The sequence below is a fragment of the Zonotrichia leucophrys genome, chromosome 3 (assembly GCF_028769735.1).
Source record: "Zonotrichia leucophrys gambelii isolate GWCS_2022_RI chromosome 3, RI_Zleu_2.0, whole genome shotgun sequence".
NCBI lineage: Eukaryota > Metazoa > Chordata > Aves > Passeriformes > Passerellidae > Zonotrichia > Zonotrichia leucophrys.
Genome location: NC_088172.1, coordinates 70378820 through 70405173, shown reverse-complemented (window position 1 = coordinate 70405173; position 26354 = coordinate 70378820). Strand labels below are relative to the sequence as shown.

General features: G+C 36.1%; 1 protein-coding gene across 2 annotated transcripts in view; it reads left to right on the top strand.

Annotated features, from left to right (window-relative positions):
• TTC27 (tetratricopeptide repeat domain 27) overlaps nt 1–26354 on the top strand; it is a 114093-nt gene that overhangs the window by 59592 nt on the left and 28147 nt on the right. For both annotated transcript variants that reach the window (XM_064708735.1, XM_064708737.1), the window contains 2 exons: nt 21890–21985; nt 24065–24187. In XM_064708735.1, the coding sequence (XP_064564805.1) occupies nt 21890–21985; nt 24065–24187 (219 nt within the window). The remainder of the gene's footprint in view (nt 1–21889; nt 21986–24064; nt 24188–26354) is intronic.

The window sequence follows — 26354 nt, the reverse complement described above, 5'->3', positions numbered from 1 at the left end:
TGAGTCCAAACAAAAAGAAGATTGTTTTTCCAATACAAAAAAGAAATGTTAAAATTCTGAAATGTGTCATCTAGTAGATTTATTTAATTTTTCTTTTCAAAAGAAGGGTCTACAGGCTTTATCAAGATTCTTTTAGATTCTTTTTTTCCTTCATATTACAGTTTTGTTAGCCCTTTGTCATCTTTATATAGCTAAGTCTTGTTATCACATGTGAACAGCAGGCACTTGTCTATGTCCATCACACTCCTGCTTGCTAAAACAGCCAGGAATGTAAAAAATTATCATTATGGTGCTATGTATTTAAATCCTGAAAAGCTGATGTTTCCTTTAAAATCATTATGATGTATGAGTCTTTAAAGGAGGGCATTTTGGATGTGCTGCTGCATTTTTCTTTTGCTGATGAAGACATGGAGTTGCTGTAGAGGAATTTCCTGTGGTCATTCATTAGGAGACTGTCAGAGAAGCCAGGATTCCAAATCTAGGAGATGTAGAATCTGACAGCACTTGGGAAGTGATCTCAGGATCCTTGATGCCCTAAGCCATAAAACAGTTGGAGTGCCTCCAACATTTTTGTCTAGCTCGATTAAACCTGAGTACTGGAAATTGTTATGTTAGACAGTTTGACAGTCTCATGACAGAAGCCTTCATGAAGGGGTTCTCTTAGCCAGTACATTTGTCTGACTTCTTGTGCTGCAACTGCAGTAATGCAAAGGATATTAGCATGGGCTGTGACATTTTGGGAGATGACCCCACGGTAGACAGAGAATCTGTGGTTTTAAGTATTTCCTTTAATCTTAATGCATTTATGTTTTCTTCCATTAAGCATTCTTGTCATGTGGATATAATTGCGTATTTGTATGCATTTGTGCTTGATGGTAGCAAGCTCAGTTTCCAAAAATAGTTAAAAGTTGTTTAATGATTTATATGTGCTAAATTAATCAAATAACTTGAATAACTTTCCAGCTAAGGCTTTCATTGCTGAGTTCCATCAGGATCATAATTTTTTTAATATCAGTGTTTCTAACAGTGCTAAGAAGGAATCGGAGAAGATACCATGAATGGTGTTATTTTCATACGTAGCATAAGTATTTTTTGATATATCATCTTCATGAAGACACTATGCTGGTGTATAATTTTCATTAAGATGCCAAAGACTGAGTGACTTCTACAGCTATTTATCAGTAGAAAATGGATTTCGAACCCACAGAATTTTCATACAAATGGATTTCATGGGTTCTTGTTTTACAAGTTCATTATTTACTAGTTCAGATTGCTGTAGAAAGATTAATTATGCTAGATTAAGGGAGGAGGTGTAAATGCGATTCTTCGCAATATCAGTCTTTTAAAGGGATTATAAAAATTCTTATAGAACAGCTTGAATAAGACGTGGTAAACCTTCTACATTCCTTTAGGGTTGTCTGAAAAGTGCATGAGCTGTTACAGGCTCTAGATTAGTGATGCTGGGACTCTCCTGTCTTATCTACTCTAATTTTTCTTCCATTCCCCATTTCCACCCTCACCTGCTCCTGTGCTGGGTCTGCAGCTGATAAACATATTTTTGAATGAATATCACTTAGTAGGCATATGCTGCTTTTCAGTCCTTAAACAAACCTGGCTACATTGTTGGTTTGTCAGAGAAAGCATTTTTCAACTCCCTTTTAGGCCCTACCATTGTAGGACTGACTATGTCTGTCTACATTATTTTAATTACTTGAAAATATTTGGTTGCAGCTCTTTTTGAAATGAGGGCATATTGGTTAAAAATTACTGCCAACCTACAAATATTAAATATATCCCTTCTTTATAACAGTTTTCATGAATTTAAGGGTTTTTTTCCTAATAAGAAAACTTCAAGAGGAATTGGAATGATCATTTTCAAAATCTTTTTCTGATTATTTTAGAAATCTGAACAACTAAGAATGCAGTCCTTGGAATGATTTTTGAAATTATCATTCTGGGTACTCTGGAATGTGCTTCAGCTAGTAGCTAGTGAGGAGGAGATACTTTTTCTGCATACTGCGGATTGTCTCTGTCCAGTTTTTGCTTAAATGGGGTTTGGATCTGCAAAACTAAGGTTAAAGATTTCTAAAGCCAGTAATTCTTTCAACCATTTTTCTCAGAAAAGGAAGCAGCAATTGAAAGCAAAACCAGTTATTTTACATTCCACTGGAATATTTAGTCATGACTGTATAACATACAGAGAAATGCAGATCAAGGGACTGCCAACTAAAATGTGTCTCTGGATGCAGTATGATATTTTTTAAGGTTGTGTGATTGTTTTTCTTCCATTTGGGTGAAGGTTCAGAAGGGTGAGAAGTATAGGTTGGAAAGAAAAATAGGAGGGAGAAAACAGGAACAAATGGGGGTAGGTTTTTGATAAAACCAGAAACCTGCTATTGCTCTATCAGTTTGGGGATCTTTACCTACCTTTTATTGTAAGAAAGTAAATCAGAAACTATTAATAGTGGAAGATGTGTTGAACGAAGCTGTTAAGCCACAAATTACTGCTGAAAGTGCAGTCAGAGCTCAAGTAACAGGATGGGAAAGAAAAAAATGGATTTTGAGTGGTCTAGAAGCTAGGCAAAAATGGGAAAAGTAAGGGATGATCTAAAAAAAACCACAAAAGAAAAAAAACCCCCCACAACCAAACCAGTTCAAAACACATAGAGTATCATCCCACTGTAGCTTCTTGATATATGAAATAGGTTTACTCTTTCATTTCAGTGAATTTGAAAGTATGAAGCAAAATGAATTAAAATGGTGGGCTGGAAACAAGACCATCATTTATTTAGTGCTGTATTATGCCAGCAGTGAAAGAGGTGAAGCTGCCATGTGCCTGGTACTCCAGCAGCCTGCTCAGGTTTATCCTACCTGGGATATCCCAGGTGTATCCTACCCTAACCTGACTGCCTACACTGGCTGCCTCTACATTTGCAGCTTTTGTCAGCTTGTTATGGGCCCCTTTTCTGCCTGGGATTTCTGCTGCTGGTTACACCTGGTGACAGCATGCCTGCAAGCTGATGGCTTGCCTTTCCTAGCACGTCGTACAGCACACGCAGGATTTCATACACTTCCCTCCTGCTTGCTTTTCTTGGCAGTAAAGGAATATGCCTGTTGGGGCAGAGAAATGTGTCTTGAAAAGGGTGTTTTAATAAGACTTCAGGAGAGCTGGGAGCAGACTAGCAATATTGTAGGCTAATCATTATGCCTAAGATTGAAAGGTCACATGAGATCTTGTTTTATATCCTTAGTCATACACAGATGTATGTGGTTGGGAATTCTGTCAACTGCCCTTTAATTTGCACTTAAATAATACTTCAGAGTGTCATTTTCGCCAGCAGCTAAAGGGATTTTTTTTTGTTTAAATTGTTTTTACTAAAGAAGCATGCTAGTTAGTGTTCTGTTCTTTCAAATCTGAAAAAAAAATTGTGCCTCTATAAAATGGAAAAGCTGATAGAGATTGAATAGAAGGCTGATAGAGATTGACAGAACTGGTGTCTTGAGCTTTATGAGATTGAACACAACTTTGCTGTTTTGTTAATTTCACATTGATAGGCTTTAAATGGTTATGGAAGAAAGTTATGTCATTTATCATAGAAATATATCCTTTTTATTTTCAAAAGTAAATGGCCACTTCCTTGCCAAATTGCTTGCTCTGCCTTTTTTTATTTGGTGGTGGTGGTTCTACATTGGACAAATTCAACATTTAAGGGAAGAGTTCAAAAAGGAGAGGGGAGCAGTCTTCCTCCCAAAAGGCTCATCTAGACAGGTTTGAGGCAAACATTTTTCCCTATTCTTTTGCTTCTCAAGTCATCTATCTTCCTGATCAGTCCCCTCAAACCACAGTTGGAGTAACAGAGAGAGACATGTAGCATAACCAGGGGAATGACAGCACCTGTATGTTCAGCAAAACTATTAGATCTCTGTACTAGGAGTTCCTGTTTCTTTCTTTAACTCCTTCTTGAATTCTAGGGGTACATTAAATAAGATTTTGATAGTTGCTTTTAGTTGTGGGTGGAATGGAGGAGGGGATTAAAGAGGAGGAAAATTCATTTTAATAAATTTGTTTCACATCATGTTGAAAGTTTTAGTGGAAAGTTGTTGGGATCTGGGATGTACTGGAGAGCTGAGGGAAATATAAATCACTTCCTTCAGGAGGGTAATAAGTGGATCACAGCCCTCTTCTATCCTGTGGAGATCCTGCACTGATATCCCAATAGTTCTTAACTATTATGAATCGTATTTATTATTAGAACACATGTTCCAAAAAGTGTTTTAGAAGATGAGAAAAGCCAGGTGTCTTATAAAACCAATCCTTACTGAATTCTATACAAGATCATAAGGTCTCCAGAACACTAGAAATAAACCTTATTACCTCAGAAAGCAATCTCACAAGAGAGTGACCTCTTGGTGATGGTTATGATTTCAGTCTCAAGGCACACATTTTCAGAACATATTTCATTTTGCTTAAACAGATGACATATTTGACAGAAGATGTTACATGACACAAGTGCGTCTGGGGATACACCAAACTCATTAGCACACTTCAAAATAATTAATGTGGTGGTGCTTGATCCTGTGTTTCTTCTCCTGTGTTATTATGGGGGTTGGAAGGGACAGGGAGGAGGGGGAATCAGAGATCCAGTCTGCCAAGAATTACTCAGGAATAACTAAAGTGGTTTTGTACCACTATCAAAAAGACAATATTGAGTAATTTCATTTTCTAGCTAATGATTTCTGCCTGAAAGTTTCCTACTGCACTCTTGGTTTTGCCAGTTTGGGTCAGCGCTATTACTGGTATGGGGGAAAGAATGAAACCATTCTTTCTGTGCTAAAGTTTCTTCATATTTTCTCAACTATTCTTGACAATTATGTTCAACACCTGAGCTGTTCCACTTCCAGTGTCAATGCACTTTCTAAAATAAGCCAAAAATATGAAGCCTCCAGTTTTTTCCCAAATGTTTCCCATTGAGCTTTAGTTCTGAAGACTTTTCTCCCCTTAGATTCTCTTCACTCGGTGTTGACATTTTGAAAGGTAGTGATAGGAGAATCCTTAAGCCATATTGAGCAGTAACACTGCATTTCTTTTATAAAGTGATGACAGAAAGTTGCAAAGAGAAATATGAGCACCAGCACACAACATTTGCATCGTTCCGCCTAAGCTTTGCTCTGGAAGGCATAAACGTTATAAGCTCCACTTCAGCAAATTAAGCAATTAAAATAATTAGTTCCACAGACCAGATGGCATGGAGGAGACACTATTCCTGTCTATTGCCAAATTGAATAGATGAAGACATACAGCTGTTGCTACATTTGAATAGATGAACCTTTACAGTTTTATGTCATAAGTCTCTTTACAGATCTGGAGATAGGTACCTCAAGGTGAGCTAACAAATCATATTTTGAAATAGCCCTGTGCTGCTAGACAGTCACACTGTCCAGCACACATGCCAGGTACTACAAACCAGACTCTGCCTTATCTCGAGGTAGTTGCCTGCTTCTCCTACATTGTAATTTAACTTGAATTTGACGGAGATAGTTGTTCTTTTCTTTCTTCATTCTCGTCTTTCCCCCTTTAGTGAAAAGCAGAAGACAGAGCTGATGCAAGAGGTCTTTGGATCTCTTTTTCAGCACTGACTGCTGTTGTGTCTTCTCCCATATCAAATGATTTGGGAGCTTTTATAGTAGTGTAACCACAGCATCTTGGAACTTAGCACAGGCGTACTATTTTGAGTCATATGCAGTTCCTCTATGGGTTTTGCACCCTTTGCGAAGTGTTTTATACCTGCTGTTCACCAGTGCCAGTACAACAAGTGGTCTGGTTTTTAAATCCACCCTTCATCAAGTAAACTTTTAAATCTAGCTTCTTCTACAGACTTCAGAGGAAATTCTGCTTACATCTTTTGATAAATCATAAAAGTACGTATTCGACAGGTGGAACAGCTTTTACTTTGGAAACAAAAACATTCAAGAAGGTACACTTGCTTGATAAGGGTAATGCAATAACTATAAAATGATAATTCATGTAAGTAACATGAATAAAAAATAAGTGTAAATGGCATAAAGAAGATAAAATACACCTTGTACTTTTCTGTAGATTTTGTTCTGGAAGTGAAGGCTTAAGCCATTAATAGGTTTTAACATTGAAACCCATATCCTAAACACTGGCACTCAGTAACTTTGTGTTCAGTATTTGTACAGAAATAACAGTAAGCTCATTTTGAAAGTCAGTAATGCTGCTGTGGTGTTGGAGACCTCATGTTTTGCCAGGCTTCTTTAGGTGGTAGTGTTTGACTACAGCAAAACATTGCCAAGGGCAGTTGCATTGGGGTGCTGTAATTTGCCTGGTACGCTGCTTGGCTCTGGGTTTCAAACAGAAAGGAAATCTTACGTCAGATGGTCATGAATCCAGTTATCTCCTACTCATGACCTTGACCTCTTTTGTGCTAATTTTGATATCAAAATGCTTTGTGTTTCATTTGAGATTGTTCGACTCATTTCCTCTTATGTGCTGTTCTTCCCCACCCACTGCAAGAGCCCTATTATAAAGAAATTGAAGCTTTTTTTAGTAAAATGTCTGTGAACAACTGAAGTGAATATTGTTTCTCAGTTGGCTAGTATTGTTTTTAAAGTGAAATGCACATTTGCAGGACCTGATATAATGAACCAAAACAGGCACATTAAGAATCTGCTATGTGACTCACTTTAGAAAAAATACTGATATACACAGTTCCAGCATGCTAATTAACTCCTGCCCCTGCATGCTTCCTTAAAACTATCAACATCATTTTGCATCTTAGAAGTTCACCTTGAGTTAGGCAAAAACTAAGTACTATTGGTTGTCCAGTGCCAGAAGTTCTTCTGTGTAGCTGCCTTACAAATTTTTGGCCTTCTCTTTTTCCTGCCATTGAAGTGATTGTATAGACGAAATGGATAGATTATGTTCAAGAGGTAGTCTCTTCCTCAATAATTTTTAAATTCTAAGTAACTGTGATATGAATAACTTCAGATGTTGAGGTTGCTTAAACATGTAGGGGATACTTAAGGAACAAGTTAAAGTGAAGAATGAATTTGTTTACCTGGAGACAAAGTAATCATGGCTGGGAAATAATGAGTTACCAGAATGTCATAAAAAATCAATTGGGAAATGTTGTATAGACATTAGCTTTCCAGTATTCCACCATATAAAATAGAAAAATTTAACAGTTTTAACTGGTATACCAAAGAATTAGACTGAAAGACCTCTTAGATAAAAGGTCCACTAGAGATAGTTAAACAAGTGTTATTTTCCGAAATGTTCACTTTTGGAAAGAAGATTAACAAAAAGTGATAAATTATTTTTTTCTTACAGACTAAGAAGTGTAGAATAATTGTTAAAAATTGGTAATTTAGTGGAATTTTAAATGTTGAATGCTTAAATATGTTAATATCTTTATGCATTCAATATCTCTATTGATTATACTGGCACCACTTGTAGAGCAACAAAGTTTAAAGTCCAAGTGATAATATGGTTATAACTAGGTTAAGAAACACTGGTCTTTCAATTAATGTTTATGTATTTCATTACTAAATGTTTTAAATTACACTTATAATCACTAATCTCTATTAATATCCAGCAGGACATGTTGTGATGCTGAGGTTAAAGGATCTGGTAAAAATCACTAACCAAATATCTGGAATTGAGAGTGTGTTGAAAGGGCAAACCAGCCTTCAGAAGCTGCCAGGCAGGTGCAAAGGTGTGTTTTCTTTCATAGCTTAAGACCTAATTTTTTCAGAATTGAGAAACTCTTTGGAAACTGATAGGACAAAAAGGTATGTTTTTTCATGTTTTCCTATACAATTAGGACTGAAACCCTAATATATGTTAATTTTAATGCACAATCAGAACTTGTGCATTTCTAAGATATTTATAAGAAAAGACAAAATTTGAAATGCAAAACTCATTTTGATAGTTGTCTTTTCATTACAAGGCATGTAATTTTGTTTAATTTGGATCATAATGTACACTTGCTTTATTTGCTAATCACACTTCCATTTCCATTTAAGAGTTTAAAAAGTCTTAAAACAGGGGCAAGTTAACTTCTTATTTTAGAAAATGAAAAATGCTGTTAATCATACTCTAAAATTTAAATTTAAAAAACCAAACAGGAATTTTCTACTAAAGGTAGAGTTGTCTTAAACATGTTTACATCATTGAAGGACAGTCTGATTCTCACTGCTGATGAAAATTCACCTTTTAAAGGAACAGAAGAAAAGATGCAAATTAAAAAAAAAAAAATTGGCAAAACCCAGATAAATGAAACAAACAAAACCCCAGCATAATTATTTGCTGACCATAATAGTATTGACATTTATTAATTCAAAATGTGTAAATTTGAGATAGTTCTCTCTGGCTCAGTCATTCTTCACCTTCAATGACACAAATCTGTAGGCTTATTTTGATTAGGGTAGTAGTCTATTAAAAATATGGAAGCTATTGCGTGAAATGGCTTTTAAAAATCAAATCAAGACAGAATTAATTTTTGCATTCTTTTCAGTTTTTAATCATTTTCCAGAACAATAAAAATATAAGCAGTCAACATGTAAAATGCCCTCATTATGATAGTTTTGGAGTTCCAATTCAGTAATGGTAATCAGCTTATTACAAGGAAGAAGTTAAATCAGGTAAATAAATTAAAGCAGTTCTCTTTGTCCTCTCTGTTTTCTGTGCAGAATCTTGCTGTGCAAAGCCTGCCAAATGCATGAGTTTTTCAATGTAATGAAAGATGCTAAATGCACTGGTTATTGTAGTTCCAGAAGTTCCAGGACCGTGGTGAACAGCACTGAAAGACAGAGAATGAATTCAGTCTTTAATTCAGGGTCATGCATGGAGTAGATAGTGCCTTCCTCTTTAATGAAATGAAGATGTACAAAAACAATTGCTGGGAAATAACATGATAACATGGAGGTAAATGTTATTGGTAGAAGTGCTTGTGTCTGTGTCTTTTAATATTTTGAAAGTGATCCAGCATTGTTCTGAAAAATTCTTTCATTAGAAGGTATTTTAGTGCTGCTTTACCCTTTGCAAGAAATGAGACTGAAGACTGCTTTTAGTTGTAGAAGTATCACTAGGAATGAATATGGAAATACTGGTTCTCTAATATTTGCAAAAGTTGGAATAGGTAATCAGTCAAAGACAACTTAGTAAGTCCCAATAACTAGTGGTCCTTGGTCTTGGCATATATATTCACTCAGAAAAAAAGCCTGAGTGGTCTGTCAGTAGAGCTTTTCTTTTCTCCTGATACAAAATAAATATTTTACTTCCTCAGATCAGCATGCAAACGATGATTTTAAGGGAAGCCAATGCATTTATTGCCAAAGGAGATTTTCAGTGGGAAGTCTGATAAAAACTGAAAAGAATTACTCTCAGGTGTTTAGGGGCAAGAAAGTGTTTGTAGAGCCAAATAGGGATAGAGTTTCAGCACAGTACATTGGATATATTTTACTTTTATTATGGAGGTCAACACCAAGGATAATCAAGGAGAATTCTTTGGAAAATTTGTTTCTTGTACACTATTAAGAGTAAGATTTCAGCAGATCAGTTTTCTACAGCAAAACTTTGAAGTATAAGCTGTAGAGATTTGTAATCTTTGACCTAGAGAATATGAATTCACAGAAAGTGGGAAGAAGGGGTTTGTAAAAAGGGCCATTACATTTTTGACAAATCCCTGTGAGATAACTACAGAAATAGGGATGGAAAATAATGCTTGAGGAAAAGACGAAATAGAAAAGAATGAACTATTGTGTAATCAACAAGGGGAAATGTTATTTTTCTTAGGTTTTTAGATTAAATTATTGTACCATTTACAGAAATAAGAACTAGTTTTATGTGAAATTAAAATGCTGATGCATTTAAATGAGTTTGTAACTGTGATGGAGTAGTGGAGATTGAGCACTGCTTTTTCTAAAAGATGTTTCTATTGAAAGAATTTCCATCATGCTGAGGGCTTCACTTTCCAGTAAGTTTCAAGGAGGGTTGGGTTATTAAAACATCCTACTTAATGTGGTGACTGCTGTGGTTTCTAAATGTTTGGAGATAGACAGTTTGGAGAATCTAGTATGTCAAGAATCAATTGATTGGAGAGATAAACTTTGCAATAGTGTGTGTTTGATGTAGCTTCTAACCAGAGAACTGATTTTTCTGGCCTAATTCAACTCATTTAGTTCCTCTTACGGCTTTAGTTATGAATTGAGGAATATATTTGGATTCTGAACTTTCCAAACTGATTTCATGATGATCAATTCAAATAATCACTGGGACTGGTGTATGGAGAGTTTTATAATCACAGAATCATGAAGTATGCTGAGTTGGAAGGGACCCACAAGGATCATCAGGTCCCACTCCTGGCCATGCACAGGACAGTCCCCAAGAGTCACACCATGTGCCTGAGAGCATTGTGCAAATGCTTCTTGAACTCTGCCAGGCTTGGTGCTGAGACCACTTCCCTGGAGGGCTCAGTCTGGTGTCCAGAGTATGATATGATAATGATTCTTTTCAATATTTCCATTTACTTTTGCAGTTAGCCAGTTTTTTTATAGTATAGGTTTCTGACTGAATATTGTAAATGATGACACTGTGGTTTTGTGGTAAGACTGAGGCATTTTGACAAATGTGGAGATGTTTTTGTAAGCAATATGACCTTCCATGCCAGAACTAGATTTTTAAATGACTAAATGTGGGATCTCAGCACCTCAGGACTGAGGTGCCGAGCCACCGAGACCACCCTTGGGGGGCTCGGGAGTCCTGGAATGTTGCCTAAAGTGTCTGGTGGCTGGACTTTGATCCTACACGGGAGACGACACCTGTATGAGGATAGGAGGACTTCACTGGGGTGAATGGTGAAGGGATTAGTTAATTAGAGGGTGAGACACAGGGCTTAAGATTGCTGTACAGGGGGGTTTAGAGAAGTAAGATGGAGGAATTGGGGCGTGTCCTGTCCTTCTTCTTCTTCTTCTTCTCCTCCATCTTCTGTGGTGATGGTGGCACTTTGGGATTGGTCATTACTGAAAGTGCACCGGACAATAAGAATAAAAAGGATTGGGGAAAAATGATAAATATTGTACACATAACTATGGGTATAAAGATAGGTGACTGTCCGGAGGACAGGACAGTGTGCTCATGGCTGGCTGCTGAGCCGAAAGAAAATCTTTTAGATAAACAATTAATAAACATAAAGACCGAAAGAAGAATTGAAGCCTCTTCTCGTCCTTTGATACGCGGGCTGCCCCAAGGCCACTCCGGGCCCTTCCAGGCCCTTCAAACAGCCGAAAACCGGACACATAAATATTTTTGTTTGTAGCTGTTATGCACGTTGCTGTGCTATACCTGCCCATTTTTCCGGATACAGATCTGGGAAAACATTGAAGTTGCCTAGAAATAGAAACATGTAGTAAATGATTCTACCACAGAACACTTCTGCTTTCTTTCTGTTTTCCCCTGTGTGAAATGCACATGAGCCAAGGTCATTAATAATGTTGCAGGTTCAGATACTTAAAAGATCAAAAATGCCAAATTATAGTGCCATCTTTAACTATTTCAGGAGCTCCCAGGCTCCACTTTGCCTTTTCTCTGGTGTGAAATCTGCCTTATTTCCTCTGGCTCTCTATTAAGGCTGAGGGTTGAATGAATGACCAGAAGCCCAGCAGGCTCCTGGGCTCATGTTCTTCTCTCCCCTAGAAAAAAATGGTAGCAGGAAGTAGGTGGTGGTGGCAGCTGCTGGTGAAAGAGTTAATTTGTGCTTCAGTACTCTCCCTCTGGCTCAGGGATAGTATCTTAGTATACTTAAGAGTATCTCAAGTAAAACAGGGGTAGCTGAAAGCAAAGTGCTAAGGTGTTCCTTTGGCAGCAGCATGATACCCCTTCCTGCAGGTCTGCAAGAAAATTGCCTCCAGTGCAGGAGTGGTTCCATTAGGACTTGCAGCTGATGGTCCTCAAGCAGTTGAAGACTGTTAACAGAGTTAAAGGATGTAAATGTTATCCTGGCTGTCTCTTGTGTCTATAGTACATGGTTTTGTTGGGCAAGGTTTTTGAGATGGTGAGTCCAGGGAAGTAGCAGAAGATTCTCTGTTGTCTTGTCTCTGTCCATCAACCAGTTTGGTGTGAGTGACCAGCACAGACCATAAAACTTTGTTCAGCTGACTGAAAATTTTTCATTTGGGCTGGTTTTTTTGATTGGTTGTATGCCAAACTGGCTATATGATTGTGGAAAGAACTGTGGTTTTGTGGATTCCTCCTTCTTTAATAAAGAGCTGAGTCTTCAGGGGAGCTTGATACACTTTTATTTGAATATGTCATACAGGCATGGAACATTTAATGCATTTAGAATGTTTTTATTTTCACTGGAAATTGAACTGATTTCAAACCTGTTGTTACTGAAGATGTTTATTTTTTTCTTTGGTGAGTAGATCAATGACTAACAGAGATTGATAGGGAGTTTGTTTGTTTTTCCCTGATGTATGGAGAGCTTTCCAGGAACATGTGAAGAACTGGATTGGATGTCTTTCAAGAAAATACATATATTGAAAACAGATTTCTTTACGTGTGACTGCTTTCTTTTGGTATAGCTAAAGTTTAAATGCTTTGCCCGTGTGTCATATTTCTAATGTACTTACCATCATACACTGTATGGTTTCTGGGTCAGGCTCAGCTACTGGAAGAATGTTTATTTCCTGCCAAGTAATTTTTCAACAGAAACTACTGGGTATCAGTCAAGGTTTCATTGTATAGGGCAGTTATTCTTAGGAAAAATTTCTTCTTGTAAGGAGTGAAAACAATGGGTGTCCCAAGATGTTATCTGAGATATTGTGGCTGGATTCAGAAAAAAAGAGACTGAACTTGTTTGTCTTTTCCCTTTATACTCCTGTCCCCTTCACCAAATGAGTAAAGATGTTCTTGAAGTTTTCATATGCATGAAAATAGCTGAAAAACAGGTAACAGCAAAAGAGCACTTTGCGATTGAAAAACCCCTATGAAAAATTGACTCTATTACTGAAAAAAGAGCTTCTGGCAATTAAAGGAGCAGAATTTTTGTGATTTCAAGTTATGGGTATCTAGCTAAGACTAGACATGATTTTCTTTCCTTTTCCCAGGTATCTTAGTAACATGAGAGAATTATGCTTGATGTGACTGCACCAAACCCAAATGTGCTTGCACCAAAGCAGTTACGTGAATACGTGGCATTTTGTTTTGTGCTGTGTTTTTTTCTTTGATATTTCTTTTGTATGACAGAATACCATCCAGTCTCTGCCCTAGGTAGGAAGCTGTAAATGTTTGCATGCTTGCAATTAGTGACAAGTCTTAAGTACTTTTTCTCTGGAATTCTTTTTATATTTAAAGTAATTGTTGTTTCAGAAATTACAGTCTAATTCTGAATTTTTTTTTTTTGCTGTGCATAAAGGTTTCTTTTGAATATTTATTCCTATTATGTTTACCTATGCTTTATATTAAAGCTTGGGTGAGGCTTTTCTTGCTATTTACAGATACTTTAACTTTTTTTTAAATTGCTTGTGTATATATACATTATGGTATGAGTTCGTATCAGCAAAATGCAAATGTGTGCTCTATGGTAGGTAAACCCAAGTCTACCAGGAACAGAAAAGGTACAGGATATTTCTGATAGATTGGTCTTTGTGAGCAGGGTGTTCCGGTTGGAATACAGGATAGATCAAATGGGTCATAGTTATGAAAGTTGATGACTATACCCAAACTAACAATTATATAATGCATAGAAAAATTATTAAAGGGTTTAGATTGACTATCCCCTTCCCTTCTTGGCTTTTCTGAGGAAGAACTGGATCTCTCAAAGAATATGTCTGTTATATATTACAAAACACAAATGTTTGATGTAACTTACTCTCTATAACAATTTATTGTAATGCCTGATGGGGCTGGGGAGGAAAGATTGCACCAACACAGAGGTGTCTGGTGCAAGAAGAGTCAGATCTTTATTAAAGGCTATAAGCAAGATCCTTGGCGCAAAATTGACACAACCTTTGTTTTAAAAAAATAATTTATTTGCTTATGCTTTTAAAGGGAATAACAACTTCAAATGCACCAAACTTGAACCATGTTAGGAAATTATCCAGTTGTAATCTGTCTTGGAGAGAATACTGCATTATTCTCAGGTTCAAGTTGAGTGCTGACAGTGAAATCAAACCTGTGTGCAAATGCCACAGAGAAAGCTGTCCTGAAAAAGCCTCTGCTAGCAGTCCTCTCAGCCTAAAAACTTTAGGTTTTTCAGTATTTGGTGAGGAATTGTTGGTGCCAAGAAGTTTCTTTGACTGTTTAGTGGGGAGAAGAAAAAGGGAGATAGAGAAGAATCCATGTTCCTTGTGTGTACTCGGTACTATTGCTACTTCTAGCCTTGAGAACTAAAGCATCTTAACTGAAGAATTCATCACAGTTAGCTACTAGAGCATTGCTTTGGGGTGGACAGTGCTGAATCCAGCACCAGCAGACCTCCTGTTTTAAGAGATCAGAAAGATTTCTCCATTGACTCTGTGGTGGGAGAGAAAAATAAGCAAAGTATTAGTTGGGGATTAGTCTGCTGTTTAACAAGGGATTACTCTAATTTGAGAGAATATGCATAGAAAATTTTTGTTTTCATTTCAGTTTAAGGAAATCAGCATTTTTTCCTTCTGTGTGTAAAGCTGCTAGAAACTGGGTCCATTTTCCATTCGTGGAGCCAGGAGTAACCTGGGTCAGTGAACATTGTGTTTTCTGTCAGAGTAATGACTACATACGATCAAGAAGTTTTTACCCAAGCATTGAACAAAGTAGGTAAAACACTGCTTTCAATGCAAACAGACTTAGGTTTGAAAATGTGCATCCGAAAGTCTTCTACTTGAATGTTTCACTTATTTTTGTTTCAAGTTGCATTATCTTGTTAGTAGTTTTTTCTCTGTGAAGCATCCTGAAATCTTGTCAGTTTCTGTGTTCCAGACACCCTGTGTCTTTTATTTGCCATACAAAGTAGGCAGTCAGTGCTATACAAAATGGTAAAGTTAGTTTTCATAAATTTTAGAGCAGTTTTTAGTTCCTGGGGAGCAATGTGATACACAGTCCTAGTTGGTTTAAATAAACACACCAATTGAGGTCAATCCTAACAAGCAGTAATTTGATTGGAAAAATGACTGAGAGGATGAATTTGCAAAATAAGCAAAAACATGAGTCTTCAAGGCTACAAGATCTTAATGAAACTTAGACTTGTATTTTAATGAGGTGTAAAAAAGAGGCAATATTTTTCTGCTTTTAAGCATTTAACTTTTGCAGAGTTCTCACAGGACGTTTTTATCCTCCTGAGAATGTGAATAATGTGAAATCTCCAGTAAGTAGTGGTCTTCAGCTTGGCATCTTTGCACAGAGTAAGAAATGGTCTGTTTAAGCTTCAGTGAATTGCAAATTACAATTTACAATAGTGATCATTGTCATAAATTTTCCTCAAGTATCTAGTGTCATAATTCCACTTTGAAAATTAGATAAATGAGTGGAAGGATTCTTCTTGATGTTGAAATGCACCCTTGCTTAATGGTTTTTTCTGTGTGTTTTGATGCCTTAGTTCTTAACTATTCAGAGATGGTTTCATTGTTTAACAGAAATATATAATTGTGAGCTCTGTGAGCTTTTACAAGGATAGCTTGTTATTTCCTTAAAGTCATTTTAGTTTCCATGCAACAAAGTTCTGTCTGAACTGTCAAAATGCTGTTTTGAATAATGGTTGAAAGTAAAACCCAATGAACTGGTTTTGAATCTATTCTTCTAGTGATAAAATTGGCAATCAATCAAGTAATCACTACTTTGTCGTAATCTCTGTAATGAAGTTTGGACCAGGCCAGAAATTACTATCTCCCATTTAGCAAAACTTTATTGCATTGTTATATGAAAGCATTTAATAGTTTTATCATTTCTGGCGTTGCTTCACTGGCAGTTTACATGTGACCATTGGATTTTAGAAGTCTGCATATGTCTCAGTTTGTCTTGGTGGTCTTGGTTTCAGGTGCTCTTGGGTTGACAAAGAGCTGTTGAATTAAGTGTGCTGTTTGAAATGTAAATGTGCGGTTTAATGTTTTTTTTTTTTTTTTAAAGTAAGATTATCAAAGGAGTGTAACTCAAGGTCTAATTACATATCCACAAGGTACTAAAATAGTTATAGTACTAGCTAAATTTGGAATACCCAATACATATTTCAGAGGAAAGAAATGTAAAAAATTCTGCATATTTAATTATCTCTATTTATCACCTGTTTTCTAATAGGCATACAGTTTGTGACTTTTAGACACTGATTATGTATATGTTCTTGAGGAAGAATGAAGGTTTTGTTAGTACTTTTCTGTGTTTATGAATTATTTTGTACACTGTTGTGGAAAAAGGTTGCAACAGTTACTGTTGTAATACATCCCAAATTAACTTGGACTTTAGTTCTTTCTTCTGCAGCATTTTTCAGACTTCATTGTTAGAAAATGTAACTTGGCAGAAGACAACTTGAAAAATAATAAAGCCAATTAATTTTTTGAAACATCAAGAATTTCGTAGATTTTTCTATTAAACAAGTATTTTAATATCACTGCCTCAAAAAAAGTTTATAGCATTTAGAATTAAATTTTTAAAAGTGTGAAATTTTGAATTTATCAATGAATCTTTTAAAGTTTTATAGAAGTCTGTACGTATTACAGGATCCACAAGAACTTAATGTTCCATAAGCTTAAAAAGAATCCCATTTAATAGAAGCTGTCTGTGAGACAAACTTCTGTGGAAGGAAATCAAAGGAGCTTTTTGATGATGAATGTTCCTGTTCATTCATAATTTTTGAAGTAAGCTTATGAATAAAATAAAAACTATGTAATTCCACAACCAGAGTTACACATATAGTTGCTGTTATTTTTTCAAAGCTTTCCTCTACTTTGTTTTTGAGTAAATAACGTAGGTGAGCTCAGTTCAGTTTGAGCTGTACACGTGCTAAGTTCTCGGGAACCATAGGATGGGTGAGATAGCAGGTTTGTTTTCCCTACAGATGTATTTTCACCTCTTTTCCCCCTTTGTCTCCAAACACCTTTCTTGCAAGCAGCTGGAATACATAGTTTGTATTCCACTATGTGTTGGTGCCCTGAGGCACCTCTGTGCCTGACACAAAGCCGTGACCCACCAAGCAGTCCCAAAGCTGGTGTCCATACTTCGATACTTTAATAGGTGTATAAATTGTGGAAATAGCTATGGGAACAGCTAGAATACTAGAGCAGGACAGTTGTGACACCAGCTTGCTGCTTATATGTCACCCAGAGGTAATGTACAGAAATGGAAGAAGCACAAGGAAAATGGAAGTGGTTTTATAGGCAGAGCATGGAAAGGTCAGGGTGATTTGTGGGATTTTCAGGAGTCTTCTGGCTTGGGAGAAAGAAGAAATTGAAGAAAAAGAACCCTAGAATTACAAGAATTTAATGAAAAGTGTGTCTGGAGTTTCTATGTTAGAAAAGACTGAAAGGCATTTTCCATTCATTGAATCAAGCTAAATCTGTGTCAAATATGGTAAAAACATGTGAGAAGCAGACAGCTTTGACGTGCTAGAGAAGGGTAAAAGCAGGACAAGATAATGCCACAGACACCATGTCAGCTGGGATTAGGTGATGGATTAACACAGTGGTTTATGGCTGGTGTGAGCATTCATGTAGGGAGGACTTGATGGGTGGACCATCACCACTGGAGTCCCAGAGGTATTAACTAGGGATTGATTCTGGCAGCCCGACAAGATTTCTAGACTGAGAAGCAGAAAAAAAGTCTAGAAAAAAACTTATCTAATCTTTCTGTTTATAAAATCATAAATAAAGAGAAATATCAAGGGTACCAGGATAAATCAAAGGGTATGAGGAAATAAAAGAAGGGTGGAGATAGCAGTACTGGTAAATGCACAGCACATGGTCAGGTAATAACGTGGTAAAGACTAGCATTTTAAAATAGGGTGTGGTTGGTGGAAAACAGCTGGATGCCTGGTTAGCAGTAGGACAAGGCAGGAAAACAGAATAAACAAGCTATGATGATTAACACTGTCTGTGAAGCAAGCTGTTGCATGGGGGAAGGAAACCGGGTGGAACAACTGTGACTGGAACACTAAAACTGGAAAGCGCTTGTTGGAAAAGATAGGTAAAGGAAAAAGTGGTGCAGTCACACTGTCTGTTACTGATATGAAAACCTGGGAAGAAGTGAGATGAATTGCATGGATAAAATGGAGGTTTTATTTGGGCCACAATGTTAAGTTTGGATAGGAGTAGTTGTATCTTCAGTGTTTTTGAGATGGGAGGTCCAGATGGAATTAGGTAGTTGCTGCACAAGCAAGGTGTTATGCTGTTTCCAGTAAGTTTTTGACAAGTATTAAATATCCTGCTCTTTTCAAAAGATAGGAATTTGGGGCTTTTTTGTTTGGCTGTGGGGGGATTTTTCCCCTAAGTAAGCTTTCATCAGGACATCCTTCAGGTGAAATGGATGGGAGAAAATGTTTACATACGGTTAGTATTACATGTAAGGGGTATTTTTAAAAGCAGGTAAACTATTTAATCTAGAATAAAGAGATTAAGAATAGAAAGAAACATGTGAAATTGCCATTTATTTACCTTAGATGCAAAAAGCAATCTAAGGATTATATTTTAACTAAAGGAACAAATCCCTGGGGGAGGGATTTCAGACCAGTTGGATGAATAACAAATTTAAAAACTGTACTGTAATAAGTTGAGAAATCAAACAGCATAATGTTATGGGAAAATGACAACTCAGAAACTGTAAGGGTGTAATAGCATTTCCAGAGATTAAGCACAGAGATAAGGTCTGGCTGAAAAGAAAAAAAAAGTTCTAACTCAGCTGCTGAAGATGAGGATGGTAAAACATGTGGAGTGGATGAAGAGATTGAAATTTGGTCAGGCTCAAAGATCAAAGCTGATATTGTATCTTGAAGACCTTAGTGGTGTTACACGTATGTTGAACACAGAAGCAAAGCAAGAATATATAATGGGAATGAACATACAAAAATTATGTGCAAGGTGGGGAAGTCCTTTACAAGCACCCTATACTTCAGTTGTGGATAATTACCAGCTGAGATTGATTGGAAAAGTGATTAGACTGAGATTGATAAGTAATTAAAGCCCTACTGTGATCATTTCAAATTAGCATGGTATGCTTATCCCAAACAGGCAGCCTATTGCACTGCTTCATCTCAGAGCAGACACTGGAGTGTGGGGTGGGGAAAACACATTGGAGTTTCTAGAGCTGTCTTTTCCTGTGTTCATGTGGCAATGGTCTACTCTTTGCTCATGATATAAAATTCCATCAAAACTATCTGGTTTTGTTGTGTCCAGACTGGATTATTGTTTCTCTGTATTGTGGCTTTGACTTTAGAACTCACTGCTGTGACAGTTTAAGCCTTGGGAAGAGGGTGTGTTACATGGTGGGGGAGCAACCTGTTAATGTTTTTAAATGTTGCCTGTGGAAGAACTCATATAATTTAGAATTGTGAATTTTAATTGGTTTCTGCTCTGTTTCTAAGTAAAAACTTGCAAGGCAGGAATCTGAGTCTCAAGTTAAACTAAGTCACAAAATCTTATATATGACTGTGTTGCAAGTATTCTGTGTTTACATACTTTTTTTATTACAGTGTATTTATGTTGAAGGTTATTAATGAAAATGTCTGCTCACTTGATAGTGCTCACTTGTTGAATTTATTGATTTATTGTTCTGTGATCTCATATCTGTTAGATATTAGCTGTGCAATAATGGTAGAATTCTCATTTTCTTGCTATTATACAGCCCAAATGTTATTTCTTCAAGCATTATTGAGAAACACGGAATTCAAAATTTAAGTAACTTATTTTCTATACTTCAATAGTAGACAGAATTGTCAAAGCTAATTTTTTCAATGTATTAAAGTGTGCATTAACCACAGATTTTTAGGACTTCTAAATTCATTGCTCTTTACTCTTCCTAAGGAATGTATAATATTCAGAAGTTCTACCTTCATTTTCAGTTTTGTTAGAACTCCAAACAGAGTACAGTACTGGTTTTGGGAAGGTAGAGAATTCTGCTTGTTAACAATCATACTGTCTTCTAACACATCACTTACATTTGGTTTTTCTGCTTGAGAAGTGTAGAAAGATATGGCCACACATTTTAAAATAAAATATGTTCTTCTGAGAAAATTTTTTCTTTGTATTTCTTTTGTATTTGTATTTCTGTTGGAACGGTAGAAATTAGAAAAGGGGAAGACAAAAAGTTAAAAACAACCCCAAAACTATTTTGATTCACTTAAAATATTTCTTGCCTTTCATTTCCTGTACTCCTCAAAAAAATTATTTTACAGGACATATCTAGGCGTTTCCTGCTTTTCTAAGGCCTAGAGCAATTGTTAGTTTTAAATTTTTCAGCTGTATTTTACTACATTGTTTAGTCTCATAAAATGGGTACCCAAGGAATTGGACAATTTTTTGGTTTAATTTTTGTTGCAACAGAGTATAGAAAAATGTGCTTCTGCATTGTATTAGAAGACTTCAGCAGAACTAAAACAGAGAAATGTAATGTATTCTATAGCTTGTATTCAAATAACTTCTAAAATTAAATGATATTACTTTAAAAGTTTTATTTTAATCTAACTCTTTTGGTTTGCCTGAAACTGTGTAAAGGAATGCAATTTTATTAGTATGTCATTTTCCTTACTGCAAATACAGCTCAGCCATTTGCTTAGCATAGGCTTCTGGATAATCTGTAGGAATAGGCCTCTGGAGATAATTTTATGAAAAAGAATGGGAATAAGATGAAATATGTGAAATATTAGTATTTAAAATTAGGAGGTTAAGCATCAATTTAGAGCCTAAATTATTGCTCCGTGTTGTGATTTCTTTTCTTATTAAAAGAATGAAGCCACTTAGTAAATCCCATTAACATCAATAACAGTTACAAGATGATTAGCAGTTTGAATCACAGCATTGATTTTATGCAGCTGTCAGTTGCATTATTAATATCAACAGTTTGGTTTAGAGAGAGGGAAAGAAGTGGTCCTATCAATTTTTTCCTTTAGCTTGGGAATCTTTGCATTCATTTTCAGAAAGCTGAGAAAATCCTGACATGTGTAGCACCATGTGTAAGTCTTTGAGTTATTAAAGAAAGTTTGATAGGTGAATCATGTGAACACAAGTAACTTAATATTCCCTTATTTATACACTGTCCTTGAATTTGCTACTTGATGGTGACTGGAATTTGAAGAGAGTTTCTCCCTTACCTTAAAATTTCTAATCACCTTTCTGGCTATAGCCTCCTTCATTATGGTGGGGTTTTTTTGCTATTGAATTTTGATTTAAATAACTTCGTAGTGGATTTTCAGAGAAAAAAATAGTGGTGCAATTTTTCTCTGTGAAAGTTGCCATTTTCTTTCAAAGGGCTTCAGAAGAAAATATTTCAACAATCCAAAGCTCCACCAAAAGAAAGAAAATAGCCTGAATTTAATTGTATGCCAAGTCACAATAATTTATTCTGTATTAGAACTGTTTCCAAAACCATGGTCCACTTTAATATGTTTGTCTTTCTTTTTTAAACAAGAAATGTCATGCCTAAAGCACATCAATTCTGTCTTAGGGGAAAGCTAGCTTAAGAACTGAAATGCATTAGGCAAAGTCACTACAATAGTTGATGCAGTATGACTCTGCAAGTGTTTAGTTGGGATTTTAAATTTGATTCTTATTCCTGGTATTGATTATAATTGTTTATAATTTCTCCAGTATGTCAAAAATGCCTAGAATTCTGAATACTTTGAATTTGTGGGGGGTTTAGGTTGATTAAATCTGAGTAAATACTAAATCAGGATATACTTTGCATTTACAGGCACTTGCAGACCAGTTTGAAAATACAAATACATCAGTGTCTGAACGCATGAAGATTTTCTACTGTTGTCAGGTGCCTCCACATTGGGCCATACAGGTGGGAAACAATCCCATTTCAGTCTTTACTTAAGAGTCAGTGGTGGTTGTCTTTGTTGCTGCATCACTCCAAAGTCAAGTGAGTGTGATGCAACTTTGAGTTGAAACTCTGTAGAAATAAAGACACAACCAAACATACACCAGGTGTTTCTGGAGAGAAGTCAAGTTCTACAGTGCTCTGCTTTCAGATGTCTTCTTCTGACATGTGCAGGAGTAATTGCTTTTTAGCGCAATTCTTCTTTATTTTCCTTTCTCCTGCAGTACAAAGTAGACTAAAACTTGCAAACTTCAAACATATTTCCTATTAAAATAAACTTGCCACTGTCTTACCTTTTATTACTGATTTACTTATGCTACTGTTACTACGTCTTTCTTGCCTTTTAAAGTTCACTTTGGGAAGTTATCATGGTGAAATCAGACAGGTTGGGAGTCAATAGTACACTGAAGAACTTGAGCTGAGAAAGCTTTTCTTTGGAGATAGTCCCCTCTTTTACTGGTACTGACAGGATTTTTTTATACCCATAACTATACTGTTAATCTTCATTTTCTAGAACAGAAATCTACACACTAAAGTCTTATCTGATGATACTGTATTTAACAAACTCAAGAAAATTGTTAACATTGCATACCTCCAAAGGTATTCGTGTTGGTTTACTTTTAATTGGTATTTTATTCCTTTTTGATTCCTAATCTCACTGCATGTTGTTTTAAGCAATCATATCATCTCCGAGCATTCTCAAGATTTTCTACATAACCTTTCAACAGGCACTTGCAATATAACCATCAAATATGGTTTTCATTTCCAGTTGTCAGAGTGGCATTTTCAATCCAAGCCAGTTTTCTAAGCCAAAGATAGAAATGCTAAAATAAGGATTTATAATGAAAGATGACTCAATCTTCTAGTCATACTAATGAAGACGCATTGCATATATAAATTTTACCAAATATAACTGTGCAAATTTAATTAAACATTAATGAGATTTAGTTTTAGACAATGACAAACCTTTTTTCCTAAGTGATTAATATCAAGCTAACAAAGACGTTTTCAGAGTTTGTTACATATTTATATTAAAGAATTGTAGCCAGATGTAATTTTTTTTTTACTACTGGTCTGTTCCCCTCTAGTAACTCCTTGGATTTGCAACAGATACTGAACCCAAACCAATAAAGATAGGTTCATACCATATGTAGAGAATTTCAGGGAGTCCATTCAGGATCGCCAAGTCCCCTGCAGAGGTTAACTGTGTGGTGCATAAGTAGCTGACCATACACAGAATGCTCCCATTTATTTTTCAGACCTATTTATCTGTCACACATAGTGCATGTTACCCTGATTTCAAAGGTTAAAACCCATTTGCAGTTTTAATCTTCTCTTAAAAAATAAAGACCAAAGATGACTTTTCAAAGTCATGGAAACATACCATCTTTGTTTTTGAATTGAAGACATTACTCATTTATTTTCATTAGTACATTGAAATAATAGCTGAATTTGAAATAACAAAGATGCTGACTGAACTGTGAGGAAGACTCAGCTAGGGAGTTGAACCTAAACTCAAATTCAGTATTGCTTTGTGTAAAAACCAACACCCTTTGGCAGTGGCTGTTTGGGACAGTGATTTCTCACAGCTACTGGACAGAATTGTATCAGAGCCTTTCTCTCCATCTTTGTTTCCCCACAGGTGCAGATTACTGTGACAAAGCTTTGCTAGAAGGGGCTTTAATTCCCGTCTTTGGCCTCTGTTTCCCACTCGGCATTCCCAACTTCCTGCTGCAGCTGCTCTCCAGCCACATGGGCCTCATTTAAGGGCTGGAAATTCATCTCTGTCAATTCATTCTTGCCATGTCCATTTCTATTTTTGCATTATGTTGTTAAATTGTTCAAAGCACAACAATTTTTATTCAGTTGGTGGGGGGGTTTTGAGATATATACACTGTTTGAGGCTCCAACCTTAAGTTTCAGAAGAAGAATTCTGTATTATCTGTCTGCTTCTTGTTGATGTCAGAAATGCCTCTAACATCTTTCTAAATTGTATCAGCATTATTTGCTACTTTCAGTACCTGGAATTTCTTATCTTTGCAGCGCCAGCTTGCAAACTTACTCTTTGAGCTGGGATGCACCAGCTCTGCCTTACAAATATTCGAGGAGCTGGAAATGTGGGAAGATGCAGTAATCTGCTATGAAAGAGCAGGACAACATGGAAAGGTAAGAAAAATGTTTCATGTAGCTGAGATCCCATCTTGAAATAGCATCTGAAAGGTGAAGGACTGTCTGGCTTTAGCTGGCAAAACACTAATGACACTCATTTCTACGGGGGGGGTCATCAAAGGAAAATCTGCCTAGGAAAAATAGAGACATAAGAGCTTGTCATAACTTGTGAATGCTAAAAGAATTGACTTGGAGTAATAGACACATGAAATAGAAGTTGGTAAATAAGAAGCAACTTGAGATGCAAAGAAGATTGTGATAGCAATACTTGAAAATATTCAAGGGTAATTGAATTAACTACTCTTTATAAACAGCAGTGTGGGCACTTGAGGAAAGCTGTAGCAGTCATTCATGATGGAGTCTTGAAACTTTGTCTGGAGGAGATATTAATTTTCTTTCCCACCTGATTTCAAACTATTAGCTGTAGTTTTTAAAAACACTTTAAATAGAGTAACATCGGTGTTTGATATATGTAATTGCTTAATGTTAACATATTCAAATTACAGAATCAAACACTTGAGACAAGAAGTGGTATAAGATTAAAAGACTTGACTTGTTAAGTCTGTGTTGATGTTTTCCTGAACTTCTCCATCACTTCTTTAGCACTGTTACTACTGTGTATGATTAGCTCCAAAGACAATTAAAAGCCATCACCTAACTCTGCATATCAGTGTTGTAACTCTAAAATTGCTGGTGACAGGCTATATTAGCCTTCCTATTGTTGCTTATTTTGCTTTGACTATTAGAGCAATGGTAGGAAGATTTTAGAAAATCATACCTGGTAGCAATGCCTACTTGTATGTAACTTTAGGCATTGCACTCTTTTGGGTGCAAACTCTCACACAGGCTGTATCAGGAACTTATGCTATCAAGCAGTGTTTTCAGAATTTATATAGATATTCAGAAACACCTAATTTCAGACAAAAATAGGGTTTTTTCTTCCTTTCCCTTCCTTTCCCTCTGTTTGGTGTATGGTAGCATTAAATGTATGGATGTACATGTGTCTTTACGATACCACAAGCACAAGGACTATGCTCTGATATCATTTTAGCTTAATGGAGATACATCATTTCAATTGATAGAAAAAAAACAGAATGCCTTATACTTACATGGTTTTTTTCCTAATAGTCATGCACCAAAGCCTAGATTTTGTTCATTATAAACTGACAAATATGTCTTGCTGGCAAATTCTGTGCCACATTGTGCATGCCTTGGGGATAGCATGCTAATATCACAGTCTTCTCAGTAAAATGGAGAAATAGAGGTCAGTATTTTCCATTTCCTGGAAATGCGTTCTGTCCTAGTTACATTCACAAACTGCCCTTAGGGAGTTATGAAAATGGCACTCAGAGAATAGGACAGGATATCTGACACAGGAAACTGCTTAGAAATGCTTTCAGAATGAGGGATTGTGCTGTGCTTTGAAAAAGAAAATGCTGTGTAAGTATGAAATAACAGAATTGCTGGAAGAAAGCTAGTTTTGGACCAAAAAAAGACAGAAAATTAGAAACATGTAGCTGTGCACCGAGGGGAATGAATATCTGTGCTCTTTATTGCAATGTGTTCCAAGTGTGAACTGCTCATATTTACCAAAAGTGTTTTGATGTTTTTAAACCTGGTAGTTATTTTTGTAGAAATGCACAAAAATCTACTGGAGTAGTATGTTGGCCACTAGATGTTCAAATCATTAATGGGCTTAGCATATATCTGTGCAAAAGAACAAAATCTGTTTAATAAACTTCTGAATGTTTTTCATTCCGAAATGCTTTTATATAGAAAACCTGAATTTAAATCCTAAAAAATTTAATAAAACTGCTAAATATCATCAATACCAATGTGATGAGTACGTACACATTAAAGTAAGTTTCCTCCTGTTTTGGAATTACCTGCTGATAAGGAAACAGAGCATGTAGATAAGGCCATGTGAAGCTCCACATTGTGCTGTTAGAAAATATGCAATTCATTTGGTTATAACAGGGCCATGTGGCAGTACAAGTTTTGCAGAGTAAGATGTCACTAACATTTAGCAAACTTTGTTGAGGATTTCTGACTAGATATGGCTCTAGATTCATTTGTTTTATAACCTGAACAAAAGTAGTAGGAAGTAATATTATTACATGCGTCAACAGAAAAGTAAGCGTGCCAAGCAATGAGAAAAATGGCA